At 36.3% G+C, this 15,785-nt stretch overlaps 1 protein-coding gene across 1 annotated transcript; it reads right to left on the bottom strand.

Annotated features, from left to right (window-relative positions):
* Positions 1-1,453: 1,453 nt before the first annotated feature.
* On the bottom strand, positions 1,454-2,313 carry LOC141695898 (uncharacterized). The gene is made up of 2 exons (XM_074500105.1): positions 2,005-2,313; positions 1,454-1,906 (listed from the first exon to the last, which is right to left on the bottom strand). Exons 1-2 carry the CDS (start codon positions 2,311-2,313, stop codon positions 1,454-1,456), a joined length of 762 nt encoding a protein of 253 aa, XP_074356206.1.
* Positions 2,314-15,785: the final 13,472 nt, after the last annotated feature.

The following is a 15,785-nucleotide window of genomic DNA, read 5'->3' as shown; positions in this document are numbered from 1 at the left end:
CCTGCCTCCTGTTGAGCACATGAAGAACTAGCCTCTCCACGAGCGGATCTACAAGCTGCACGCCTAGCCGGAGAAGATCCACCAGCATAAGTCTGATCGACTGGCTGGCCTTCTGGCAGATGGTCATAAGTGTAGCCTAGACCCTTCTCATAAGCTTTTCCACCATACCATTCTTGCATCACCGCGATCATGGAGCTATCAATAGGAGCGTTAGGCATCTAAAAATGCTTCAACTCAGGCCAACAAACATCAACCAAAACATAAAGCTTCATCATAATAGAGGCATTAGGAATCGCCCCCGATGTCCTGCTTTGCAGAAACCGTAACATATTTTGATATATCACATGGCCGAGATCCACATACTCCTCATTCAAGATCCCCCAAAGTAAAATAGAACGATCAACACTAACATCATGCCGATGTGAAGAAGGCATAATATAGGCACATACAAACGCATTCCATGCCCGAGCATACCTGTTCATGCATGCAGCCGGAAAAGTGAGTGGCTCATTCGTGCCCTTCTTGCACTTCCACTGTGTTACCAGAACACACAACTGAGCCATAATATAATCAAGATCCAATTCATCCTTAGACTTGTTCACCCAGTCCTCTTGCGTCGGCTTTTTCGCGGCTTGATTAATGACCCAACGAATAGCCGCGAGATGATAATCCACCATCAACCCACGAACCACAGTAAACCCATTCTTATCTGCCCTTGCATTCGTATAAAACTCCTGAACAATTCTCATCGGGACTGCGGTGGGTGTCTCACAGAAAGTTTGCCATCCCAACTCCGTAACCATCTCCAAGAGCTTTCCATCTTTCGCCGTGGTAAGAAACCCCTCTCCTTAGCAATTGATTTGGACATCAATCTCGTAAACTCAGCTTGGTCCTCCAGAGAAGAAAATCTAGGCACCATACCACTTATGCTAGAATCCTCGGTAGCCAAGGGATGAGTGCTACTACTCCCAGCGGTTCTTGCTCTTTTGGGCGCCATTAGAACAATAGAGAGATATGCTCTGTGTAAGTAGTGTATAGGAGAAGCTAGGGTTTTAAAATTAGAATAGATGTGTGAGATATTTGTATGTAGGATGTAAGTATATATAGGGTAGATATGGGTTTGGTTTAGGAGTGTTTAGGAATAGGAATTGGGGTTGGATAAGGTAAAATTTGAATTGGGCTTAGGGTTTTGTATTTGATTTGTTTTTTTTATTTTTTTCCCTTTTTTTTCTCTTCCAGACCATCCGCGCAGCCGCCCCGCTCTCCCGCACGGGCACGCCGTATTTTTGTAGAATCCGTGCGGCCGCCCCGCTTCGGGCGCGGGCGCTCCGTGCTTTTGGAGAATCAGATTTTTTTTTTCATTTTTTCTCTGTCGACGCAACTATACATTAAACATGGGTTGCCTCCTATGAAGCACTTGGTTTATGTCACTAGCTTGACGTGAATCTTCGAATCAAGTTATTAAAAGAACAGCGTTCACCACCTCGCGGTTCACCGTATCTCCATAGTAATGCTTGAATCTCTGCCCATTCACATTGAACGCTTGATCCGGATGAGTATCAAAAATCTCCACATCTCCGTGTGGAAATATAGTTTTGACCGTGAATGGCCCTGACCACCTCCACTTAAGTTTTCCCGGAAAAAGTCGGAGACGGGAGTTGTACAATAGAACATTCTGACCGGGCACAAAAGACTTGCGCACTAATCCCCAATCATGCCATCTCTTGAATTTCTCCTCGTACACTTTGTTATTCTCATAAGCCTGTAGTCGAAACTCCTCGAGTTCATTTAGTTGAAGCATTTTTTTCTTTCTAGCCGCTTTCATATCAAGATTTAACTTCTTGAAAGCCCAATATGCTTTATGCTCCAACTCCGCAAGCAAATGACACGCCTTCCCATACACCAACTGGAATGAGACATACCAAGAGGAGTCTTTAATGATATTCTATATACCCAAACAGCTTGATCTAGCTTCAAAGACCAATCTTTTCTTGATAGACTCACCACCTTCTCTAAGATACGTTTAATCTCCCGATTAGACACTTCAGCTTGCCCATTAGTTTGAGGATGGTAAGTTGTGGAAATACGATGATTTATGTGATAATTTTCCATCAATGTAGTGAACTTTCGATTGTAGAAATGCAATCCCTCATTACTGATTATAACTCTTGAAGTGCCTAAACGCGTGTGAAGGAAGTTAATCACCACCTTAGCATTATTGGTTGGTAACGATTTAACCTCGACCCATTTTGACACATAATCAACCGCCAACAGAATATACTGATTACTGCAGGACGAGACAAATGGCCCCATGAAGTCGATTCCCCAAACATCGAAAATCTCAACTTCGAACATCACATTAAGAGGCACCTCGTCTCTCATGGATATATTACCAACTCGTTGGCAGCGATCACATCTCGCAATGAACTGATGAGCATCCTTAAACAAAGTAGGCCAGAAGAATCTTGCTTAAAGGATACGAGCAGATGTATTCTCTCCACCATAATATCCACCATACACAGTTGAATGACAGTCACGCAAGATTCCCTCTGTCTCACTATACGGAATGCATCGTCTGATAATCTGGTCAGCTCCCTGTCTAAACAAGAAAGGCTCATACCATCGATACCACTTCACCTCATGTAGAAACTTCTTCCTTTGAATATAAGATAGTTATGGGGGATAACATTACACACCAGATAGTTTACAATATCTGCAAACCATGGTTCTTCTTCTTGCACCCCAAAAAGTTGCTCATCCAGAAAAGATTCATTGATCAACGTCTTGTACTCCGAAGTTTTACCTTGACCTTTCAAGCATGATAGATGATCTGCTACTTGATTTTTTGTACCTTTTCAGTCCTTGATTTCCAACTCGAATTCCTAAAGTAAGAGAATCCATCGAATCAACCGAGGTTTTGAATCTTTCTTCGAGACCAGATATCAAATAGAAACATGATCAGTGTAAACTGTCACCTTTGTCCCAAGCAAATAGGATCAAAATTTCTCGACACCATAGACAATTGTCAACAACTTCTTCTCTGTAGTAGTGTAATTCAGCTGAGCACCATTAAGGGTCTTATTAGCATAGTACACCAGATGGAAAATGTTATGTTTCCTCTGGCCAAGAACTGCTCCAACTGCATAGTCACTAGCATCACACATCATTTTGAAGGGCAGGTTCCAATCAGGTGCAGTAATTATAACAACCCAAATCCGGGGTCAAGATTTGGTGTCACTAAATAATCTTTACATAAAATAAAAGAATATTCAATTAACCCCTTAAATCTGGATCGTTTACAGTTATTGTATGAAACAAGAATCTAACCTTCTATAATTCACATCAACTACAATACAAGTGCAAATACCTTTATGCTAATGTCTTTGTCATATTTTTCTAGCACCTTTGTTCTCTCGCAGCGGAGATTTCTCTAACTTCTGCTGCCTAACGAAATCTGTTCACTTTTATCCTTATCTGTTTCTGAAAGAAATACGAATTTACAAAGCAAGAGTGAGCCAAAAATGCCCAGCAAGTATATAATTTGAGTTTCAAACATTAATATCAAAGGAAAATTTCCGGACAAAAATCTTTAAATAATATTAACAATTCTATTTATTTGAAGGAGTTGAGCGAATAAACATTGGCTGTTACCACCCTTTAATTTAAATCCAAAAGTGACAAGCGATTCCCCGATACATCTCCTGAATCTGGGTTTTGTCCGATTTTAGAATCATAAAACCTTTCGAGAGAGAATGCTGTTAATGACGATCAACAACAAATTAGACTGGACACTAGTTTGCAGCTATATCCTGCTGATCAGTTAAGATACAGTGCAGATCTATACCTACCTGTATAGATCTAGTCGGGTCCCCAGGCTCTACGGCCCATCTCAAGGCACCGGTCATGTCCCGGTCCTTAGGATTAAGTAAAACTTAATCCCACACATCATCATTATCTAGCCCATAAATTATTTTGATGTCAAATCATTTTGAATTTAAAATATCCCAATTCAGGGTTCGCAAATAACCCCAAAGAATGGGTATTTGCTCAAGAGAGCAATCGATAATATAGGAACAAGAATAAAAGGAATATGCATAATAAGAGTAATTGCAGCGAAATATAAAACAATTAACTATTCTGAACTTAGAATAGGAACGAAGAAATAATTGCAGTATTTTAAAAGAAAGTTCAAGAATACTTGACTCGAGAAGCTTTAACCACTATTATCAGTTGACTTTTGAATTGCCTTGAACGTTTGGCTTTATCGTCAAACCACTATCCTATTCTGGATACAACCCTATCCTTCGTGTCCTTCGATTGGAATCTTATTGAGTCTGATAATTAATCACTAGATCATTCCTAGTCCAACGTCACGTCTCGGGTCTTCCGACTAGGACCTACAGGGTTGAAATACCCTAATTCAGATAATCGTCTCGCTTAACATAAGACCATTATCCTATTCTACCCATACGATTTCGTAACCCAACTCATATTTATAGGTATTACTGAAATACACATAGAAATTATGGTTCACATCTTTGAAACTCGGTTCGGTGTTTATTTTCAGAAAATACGTATACTTGTCATTTTGAAAAACAGGGTAATCGAATGTTTATAAATTATCTTGTCTCAACCGTAATTAAGTTCATATAATATAACTATATATATGGTTATTCGACGTCTCCGATAATTATAGGTTACGTTCCCGTATTTTCGGAAATTATTTCCCGAAAATCGGGCAGCGTCTCCTTTGTTTATCGGCCTACCTGTCGAATCAATCCGACGTCAATCACAATCAACAACCCAATCACTACAACAACCAACCAACCACGATTCGCAATCCCAATCGCCGACACAATTCAGTTATTAATTATTATTATCCGTATTTTTATGTTTTTATTCGTAGGACTCAGATTATATCATCACAGTCCACCGTCGGCTCGCTGAAGGTCATCACCGACGGCGATAAAATTCGCGGGTTCCCATTTATAACGGACGTCCAACACGAATTTCATCGATTAATTATGATAATCCCACACAAATTTATTTATATCACAAAACCTTAATCAAATAATTCCTGCAACAGATAAAATAAATTAATTAATAACTAATATTGAATTACCACTGGACCAAACAGAACAGCTGAAATCTCGAACACAATTCACGCGCATACAACTACAGGCAACCACCGGAAAACCTCACGCCACCACACACGCCACACGCGTAGGCGGCAGTGACAGTCACCGGAAAAAGGAAAGAAAAGAAAACGGAAACAGAGGGCATATGACAGCGATAAGACAAAGCCATCCCACGCACACATATGTATGTATATATGTTTCGGGCATACCAAGGAAACAAACACAGGCGGCTGCGGGATGAAAAGAAATAGGGGCGGCGGCGGAATCGCTGGAAAATTAAACAAATACGACACCGGACATGGGGAGAAGCCCGGACGGAAAGAAGAAAGAAGTAGGAGGAGGGAAAGAGACAGAAGGGAGAAAAGAAAGAGGAGGGAGAGAGAGGAACGAGAGAGATAAGAAAGAAGAGAGATTGAGCGGTACTGAGAAGGAAGGCGGTGGATCCGTGGTGTGGTGGCGTGTTTCACTTTTATTATAAATTCCCCCACCACCAATTATCCGCCACACGATGTTCCCGAAAATTAATCCTAACTCGCAATTAAAATCTTATTGAATATATTTTCAGGAAGTAATAACCTAAATATTTATGAGAATAAATTTTTAAAATTCTCACAACAATTCGAAACTAATAAAATTAAATTTTCCAAAAATTTGAAATCATTCTTGGAACGAATAATAACCCGTATTTTACAAATTTACGAATAGACGGGCGGTTAAATAAAAGCCAGAAAATTTCCGGAATAGTTTTAAAATTCTCGAAATATTTAAAAGTTAAAAAAAATCACGATTTTTGAAACATTTTGGAATTAAATACTGATTTTACAGTTAAGTGCAATTCAGAAAATCATTTAAAAATACATTAATCAATAAAATATTAATTTTTAAATTTTATAAACTCCTAAAAATAATAAATAAATTTATAATGAAACAAAAATAATTTTTGAAATATTTTTAACATTTATATGAATAAATATTCAATAAAATCATTTTAAAAACAAAATAATGGCATATAACGCAAGAATTAATTATACAAATATGGCTTGTATCCAACGATTACCCACAATTAAAAATAAGATAACACACAACTAGCAGACCCATCACATATTTTATTTATTTAATAATTCAATAATTATATTTACATATCGGATCCGAAATTAGGTTACTTAGCTGCTAAGTAACTATATAACGATATAGTTTTAATACCAAATTTGGATAATTATCAAAACGGAACTTCCAATAAAGCATTTTATACGAAAACAAGGTAATAATATCTCGCCTTCTGAGAATACGAATTCTTTTTTATTTATAAAATGATTAGCGAATCGAAAATTTCACGCCGGGACTCGCACAAGTCAAACCGTATCCCGGATCGAAAAAGTTAAAACACAGAAAGTGCTCAGAATTATGAGATTGGGTTAGGAAGGAGTTTTCTGAAGAATTTCGGGTTGTAAAAATGCTAAAACGGTTGAAGTGGGACGATTTCTGATTCTAAAAATTAATTTTATAATTATGTAAAAATAATCATTATTAATTCTATAAATCCTTATAAAATCATATAATAATCCAAAAAATTACCAGAAAAATACCAAAACTATCTATATTTAATTCTGGATAATTAAAAATAAAATATCCTAATTTTATCAGCAATCTACATCCAAATATTAATATCAATCATCAAATAATTTAACCAAAAATTCACATAATAATCATATAATAATTATTTATTGATAAAATAATTACATAATATTTCTCAGACGTTACAGTAATCATAGGCGCTGTAGTCAAACTCTTCTTCAAGCTCTCAAAAGCAACTAGAAACTCTTCATCGAATTGGAAGGGAACATCCTTCCCCCCTTAAAAGAATTCTGTCATCAGAATCATGCTAAGTAACAAACACTAATACATTTCGAGTATCTTACTTAAAAATTTTCCAAAACTCATCATTTTCACCACTACTCAATAGTCTTTTGCCAATATCAACATCTATCAGTTGCTCATGCAACTTAATTCAAATTTCCATTCCGTATATATATGGAGCTAAATTATTCTACATGGTCATACACACATGAATGTCTTATAAACTCGTTATACCTGTGACAACAAGACCAACTCATTCACAATCGTTCTATCTATCTCACTGTTTCCAAAGGACTACCTAATTTACACTAACCTTCTTTTCTTTCCAATTTTAATAGTTCGTGTTCATGAAATTTCTATTTTCACTGATTGTTCTACTTTACTTTTCATGTTTCCTTCTGTTTGGTTAATCTGGCCTATGATCATTTTGTAATCATATTCGAGAATCTTTAATCGGTCTCTTGTACTTTCCATCCGCATGCGCCCAATATACTGAGCTCATGGCGTTTGATGCTTCAAAATGTTCTAAATCTATTCAAAAACTAAAAGTTAAAGGAAAATCTCGACAATTGCATTGAATAGTACACTTCAATTTCTTTTCACTCACTATCAGGTATATTCATCGAGCGAGAATCTTTTACTATCTGAAAGGAAATATTATTTTGAAATGGAATGAATCATAACTTTATTCAAACCCGAATTCTTGGTACAAATACTTATTTTGCTGTTATATCAAATTAAATATCAACATGAACTTTGATGCTCACAACATGCCATACTAAAGTCAACATCAATCATCTATATTAATACCACCTCTGATATCTAACAAAAAAGTAAGTATCCGTATAATCCAGAAGCTGGATCAAAACCTGTTCTTCAATTTCTAACTTTTTAAATTCCTTTACTCATTCCCTGGTAATCCTAATGATATTCACTCTTTCTTTTCTACTCAAAACATCTGTCCTTAAATGGACCCTTCCTCTCTCGTAGTTAACCACACATCTGGAGCTCATAATCAATTACAACCAGAGTTCATACCTTTGAAGCTTAGAATGCAATTGCTACTTTTCAACTCTCCGCAGGCATATTTTTCAACATTTAACTTGGTCTTCCTTAGTCCTTGAATGGGCGAGGATGTTATCAATAAATACAATTACATTATCCAAATACTCCTGGTACTTTATGTTCATTTAATCTTCAGACTAACAACTTCTGATAATCGATACGTAACTTCATACCTCCATTCTCTTTCATTCCACACTCCTGAAGTTTCTTTCACTTATTACTTTATCCCTACTGGCCATACGACACGAGGTTTTTGATACCAGCTTGACTCTGTGCAGTAACCAATGAGAAATTCTTACTTCATTCCTCGAGGTAACCTTGGTAAATCATTTGTTCGAACCTTCGAAAGTTCACTTTAATTCTAAAGAATTCTGACATGAGATTCATTGAGACGTTCTTCTCTAACAGTTTGCCACTAATATTATTGTTTAATCTTCTCTGTTTACACGCCTTCTTGAATGAAATTCACATCTTCAATTATTGGCGTTTCACTTCCTTCTCCTATCAGTTCTGGCACAACTGACGTTCACAACTGGCTTATATCCTGGATCATTTTATAAAATTTCTTTATCATCCTTTTGACTCCATTTTCTTTTCTTAATCAGTTCTCCATTCTCAGTATTTATTATCTCTTTGAAACATAATGGATCTCTTTTTTTATTGACGATAATAATCTGTTCATTATTAGACAAGCCATTTCCGGAGTTCACACTGAAATAAAGGCTTTTATTTATAATATTTAAATTCTTATTAACAGAATTATCAAAATTTATCGGTAGCTATTTTCTTAACCTCGCTTAAGTCGTTACTGATCGCATTTTTGGCTTTCCCCATTTGCTCAACATTTCTTTTTCCCGAGTTCACATGTGGACTTCATCAATCTCCGTCTTACATCAGATATTTAGATTTGCGAGTTCCCCAATATTTCACAACATCTTCCCTTAAATCGTAATTCGACATGGATTTACATTCACATCCTTCATGGAGTATTATTATAGATCATAACATTTCCTTACTCTATCTTGGATTTTCAGTTCTTGCAAATGTTCTTTCCACTAATTTATGATAGCTTCCATTAAATTGTCATTTGATATGGGTATACATCCAAGTCCTTCCTGGAACGCTATTACGGATGATAGAATCTCTTTGTTTGGTCTTACATCTTCAGCTCTTGAAAATGCTCTTCTTATTTATCACAAAGGCTTATTCATCCAGATAAAACTTCGCACATGTCTGCAGTAACATCCAGCTAATTATATTAAACTTTCGATTTCTGCTAAAGCCATCACTTCTTCCAAATTCCTAATTGATTTGATTTCAGAATTGAAAATCATGTTAGAGTTTGACTTAATCTAATTGGAATCGATCTCCATTTAACTAACCATTAGTTGGTAAAGTTGATCATTTAACTCCTTTAACTGATCACTTAAACCAAGTGCTGACTAGTAAACTGGAATCAAAGACCAATTATATAAAGTCGGTTTGGACATAACAACTTTCTCAAGAACCGAGATCGCAATCATTTAGAGTATTGATGAGAATGACAATATACATCTTTATTTTTGAACGTAGGGTAATCTTTGAAAATTTGGGCAGCACTTCCCCTACACCATTAACTACCAGTCAGACTCAAGTCGACACTATCAATCAACCAAATCATCCAAAATCATATCCACCCACTTCCATCAACCAAATTCATCAATTCAAAATAATTCAAAATATACCCTTTTTGATCAACATATGTACTATTTACTGGCATAACATATATCTTTTAATTGGAAATAGGGTTTTAACCAACAATGATTAATATGACCATACTTTTTCTCAGTTCTTTTAGAATATTACAAAATGTTATTAATGAACTTAAAATTTATCCCGTTGTTTTTCAAGGATTTTATTTCGCAATTCTTTTTAACTTATTTCTTGCCATTGTTAATTGTGTATAGTTACTTTTAAGAATTATACCGCATCCATCAACTAATCACATTAATCCTCTGTTGTTGACTATACACACTTAATCTCATTAACTAATCTGTTTATCTTTTAATAATCACGTATGGTCTCCATTATCATCGTCACAATCTGGTGGAAACTCAATCGTTAGATCATTATTTCGTAAAAGATTTCACAGTCGAATCACCATTCCTTCATCCTCACTTACGTTCCCGTATCGAACTTTCGTCACTGACCTGGTGGTTAAGTTATCATAACTTATTTACTCCAGTTAGAGCACCTCACAATTTCTTGAAGAACACGTTCGAAATTTGGTTGCAATCAAGATTTCTTCTATCTTGACTCCTCACGACACATATCTTCCCACGACGAAGGGATGTTTCACGTATTAATTTCCTGTCTCAGTCATTGTTCAGAATTCCCTTGATCTTTGATTGTTGTCCCGACATTCGTTCGCTTTATCTGATGCACATATCTTTACTTCCTTATTTTATAACTAATTTATTTGTTACAGTTCACTAACTATTCATTTCTTGTCAAAATCTTCTGATTTGAAGTGCATCGTGTTAACGTAATCTACTATACTGATGAGATCCTCATAACATGAACAACTGTCAGATTTGATGTCTTTGCCACGACCGCGTTGTCTGTGTGTCCATTCTTCCTTGCTCGCAAATTTCCATCATTTATCGGCTTGCAATCATATCTACATTCGACATGTAATTCTACTTATTACCCGGGACTATTCCATTTCTTTTGAAATCGTCAAACAACAACCTTTACGCAAAAGGGGAGTTTGTGAATATGATTTTGATTGAAAAATAGGATAAGGAATAATAATGCAACAAACAGTTGGAAGAATTTGTAAGTCAATAAATTGAAGAAAAAGAATGAGTGAAGATTTAGATGTGAATGAGACAACCATATTCGTACTCAAGATAGCTAGTCTTTCATACTATGTGGCATACAACACATGATTGGGTGAAGTCCTACCCGACTCTTCATCATTTTGACAAAGCGTCATACCACAACACTGTTTATCTCAATCAGGAATCAATAATTTGAAAAAAAAGAAACAATTCAGAAGGAATACAAGAAATTTTCTTTCGTTTTTGCCTAATATGATCTATCAACGGAAGAAGCTCATACATATTCAAGAATCAAGAAAAACATATGCTATCATATTAGAAGAAAGAATGTCAATGTTGATCACCTTCCATGCTTCACCTACATATGCCTTCGGGATCGTTCGAATATAGGTTCACGATTCAAGTCACATCATTGCTTCGAAATGTTGTCTGGAGATGTCTTCACATCAAATATTTTAATGATTCAACCATACGCGCGGCCTTACGAAATTTATAATTATTATTTTTGATTTGATCTATGCCGTGTAGAATAACCATCGATCACGCAACGCCTCAACTTCTTCGATAAAAATACGATTCTCCTCCAATCATTTGGAAGAGTCTTTAATTTTCTTCAATCATCCTTTATCCACTCGAATCACGATTCTCGTTAAATTTTAATAATTTCTATGAATTGGGTAAATAATGTTTTTAACATGTTGATTCAATCATTAATAATATTAAACAAATTTAAATCCATCTTTTACGGAAAAACTTTGAACTTTCTTCATGCTAGTGGGTCTGCTTGGTCCTCCAAATTAACAATACTGAGTCTAAATCTATTCTTCTTTTTAGATTACTTTCTGTTTATAATATCAAGAACTCAAGTAGTAATTCGACAACCAAATTGTGAAACTCATGTTATGGAAAAGTCTACTAAAAGTTGATTAAGGAAATCTTTTCCGAAATCTCATTTTAAAATTTTGAAAATCAAATATTTGGTCATCATTACTATATAAGTTACTTGCTATTGTTATAATCCATTAATGAGATATCTAATTAAAGGAAAGCCCCTGTAAGGGTCTCTCCACTTTGGTACGCCTTTTATTTTTCCTTAGATTCCACGTTCCACAATTATTAGTCGACGAAACTTTATTTACCGTCGTGTATCATTCCATCCACAATTCTACTCCAACGCTGACGTCCGGTACTGCCCTTGATATTCTTGTCGTCATCCTAGATTTTATACTTACAATCACACATGCAATTCGACATTATGTCAGTATATAAGGTCACACCTTCTTGCTAATTTTACCTATACCTATTAAGGTAGATATCCTTCATCGCGCAGCGCCTGGTATGTAATAAGAATCTTCTTGCAACGGGGATGCCTTCCCAGCTTGCAGCTTTGGCTCTTCATCAGCTTCCATCAACTCGTTGCCTCCGGCGTGGAGCTCGTCCAACTACCTAATTCTAAGTTAAATCGTACCAAAATTCACCTAGCCTCTTTTTCACAAGTTCTCACAAATCGATCGCATTTTCTTCAAAATCGCATAAAAAGTAGGGTAACAGACCCAGTCTCCGTTGATCTGTCGATTCCTAATTACTGTAAGATCTGAGAACTCAATATACCTATAGCGTTGTGATATTTGCCTTACACTTTCTCAACAACCCTTTTTTTGTTTTTTTTCATATTTTTCTTTGTCGACGCTACTATACATTAAACATGCTTGGTTTACGTCATTAGCTTGACGTGAATCTTCGAATCAAGTTGTTGAAAGAACAACGTTCACCACCTCGCGGTTTGCCATATCTCCATAGTAATGCTTGAATCTATGCCCATTTACATTGAACGCTTGATCCGGATGAGTATCAAAAATCTCCACATCTCCGTGTGGAAACATAGTTTTGACATTGAATGGCCCTGACCACCTCGACTTAATTTTTCCCGGAAAAAGTCGGAGACGAGAGTTGTGCAATAGAACCTTCTGACCGGGCACAAAAGACTTGCGCACTAATCTCCTATCATGCCATCTCTTGAATTTCTCCTTATACACTTTGTTATTCTCAAAAGCCTATAGTCGAAACTCCTCGAGTTCATTTAGTTGAAGCATTTTTTTCTCTCCAGCCGCTTCCATATCAAGATTTAACTTCTTAAAAGCCCAATATGCTTTATGCTCTAACTCCGCAAGCAAATGACATGCGTTCCCATACACCAACTGGAAATGAGACATACCAAGAGGAGTCTTTAATGCTGTTCTATATACCTAAACAACTTGATCTAGCTTCAAAGACCAATCTTTTCTTGATATACTCACCATCTTCTCTAAGATACGTTTAATCTCCCGATTAGACACTTCAGCTTGCCCATTAGTTTGAGGATGGTAAGTTGTGGAAATATGATGATTTACGTGATATTTTTCCATCAATATAGTGAACTTGCAATTACATAAATGCAATTCCTCATCACTGATTATAACTCTTGAAGTGCCTAAATGCGTGAATTCTGCTTATAAAGGAAGTTAATCACCACCTTAGCATCATGGTTTGGTAATGCTTTAACCTCGACCCATTTTGACACATAATCAACCGCCAACAGAATATACTGATTACTGCAGGACGAGACAAATGGCCCCATAAAGTCGATTCCCCAAACATCAAAAATCTCAACTTCGAACATCACATTAAGAGGCATCTTGTCTCTCTTGGATATATTACCAACTCGTTGGCAGTGATCATATCTCGAAACGAACTGATGAGCATCCTTAAACAAAGTAGGCCAGAAGAATCTTGCTTAAATGATACGAGAAGATGTCTTCTCTCCACCATAATATCCACCATGCACAGTTGAATGACAGTCACACAAGATTCCCTCTGTCTCACTATAAGGAATGGATCGTCTGATAATCTGGTCAGCTCCCTGTCTAAACAAGAAAGGCTCATCCCATGAATACCACTTCACCTCGTGTAGAAACTTATTCCTTTGAATATAAGATAGTTATGGAGGGATAACATTACTCACCAGATAGTTCACAATATCTGCAAACCATGGTTCTTCTTCTTGCACCCCAAAAAGTTGCTCATCCGGAAAAGATTCATTGATCAACGTCTTGTACTCCGAAGTTTTACCTTGATCTGCCAAGCGTGATAGATGATCTGCTACTTGATTTTTTATACCTTTTCAGTCCTTGATTTCCAGCTCGAATTCCTGAAGTAAGAGAATCCATCGAATCAACCGAGGTTTTGAATCTTTCTTTGAGACCAGATATCAAATAGCAACATGATCAGTGCAAACTATCACCTTTGTCCCAAGCAAATAGGATCAAAATTTCTCGGCACCATAGACAATTGTCAGCAACTTCTTCTCTGTAGTAGTGTAATTCAGCTGAGCACCATTAAGGGTCTTACTATCATAGTAAACCACATGGAAAATGTTATATTTCCTCTGGCCAAGAACTGCCCCAACAGCATAGTCACTAGCATCACACATCATTCCGAAGGGCTGGTTCCAATCAGGTGCAGTAATTGTAACAACCCAAATCTGGGGTCAAGATTTGGTGTCACTAAACAATCTTTACATAAAATAAAAGAATATTCAATTAACCCCTTGAATCCGGATTATTTACAGGTCATGGTATGAAATAAGAATCTAACCTTCTACAATTCACATCAACTACAATACAAGTGTAAATACCTTTATGCTAATGTCCTTGTCATATTTTTCTAGCATCTTCGTTCTCTCTCAGCGGAGATTTCTCTAACTTCTGCTGTCTAACGAAAGCTATTCACTTTTATCCTTATCTGTTTTTGAAAGAAATAAGAATTTACAAAGCAAGAGTGAGCCAAAAGTGCCTAGCAAGTATATAATTTCAGTTTCAAACATTAATATCAAAGGAAAATTTCCGAACAAAAATCTTTAAATAATTTTAACAATTCTATTTATTTGAAGGAGTTGAGCGAATAAATATTGGTTGTTACCAACCTTTAATTTAAATCTAAAAGTGACAAGCGATTCCCCGATCCATCTCTTGAATCAGGGTTTTGTCCGGTTTTAGAATCATAAAACCTTTCGAGAGAGAATGTCGTTAATGGCGATCAACAACAAATTAGACTGGATACTAGTTTGCACCTATATCCTGCTGATCAGTAAGGATACAGTGCAGATCTATACCTACCTCTATAGATCTAGTCGGGTCCCCAGGCTCTACGACCCATCTCAAGGCACCGGTCATGTCCCGGTCCTTAGGATTATGTAAAACTTAATCCCACACATCATCATTATCCAGCCCATAGAGTATTTTGATGTCAAATCATTTTGAATTCAAAATATCCCAATTCAGGGTTCGCAAATAACCCGAAAGAATGGGTATTTGCTCAAGAGAGCAATCGATAATATAGGAACAAGAATAAAAGGAATATGCATAATAAGAGTAATTGCAGCGAAATATAAAACAATTAACTATTCTGAACTTAGAATAGGAATGAAGAAATAATTGCAGTATTTTAAAAGAAAGTTCAAGAATACTTGCCTCGAGAAGCTTTAACTACTATTATCGGTTGACTTTTGAATTGCCTTGAACGTTTGGCTTTATCGTCGAACCACTATCCTATTCTGGATACAATCCTATGCTTCGTGTCCTTCGATTGGAATCTTGTTGAGTCTGATAATTAATCACTAGATCATTCCTAGTCCAACGTCACGTCTCGGGTCTTCCGACTAGGACCTACAGGGTTGAAATGCCCTACAGATAATCGTCTCGCTTAACATAACACCACTATCATATTCTACCCATACGATTTCATAACCCAACTCATATTTATATGTATTACTGAAATACACATAACAATTATGGTTCACATCTTCGAAACTCAGTTCGGGGTTTATTTTCGGAAAATACGTATACTCGTCATTTTGAAAAACAGG

This window comes from Apium graveolens, chromosome 11 (assembly GCF_009905375.1).
Source record: "Apium graveolens cultivar Ventura chromosome 11, ASM990537v1, whole genome shotgun sequence".
Lineage (NCBI taxonomy): Eukaryota > Viridiplantae > Streptophyta > Magnoliopsida > Apiales > Apiaceae > Apium > Apium graveolens.
Note: the sequence above shows the minus strand (reverse complement) of the source record. Positions and strands in the feature narration are given on the sequence as shown.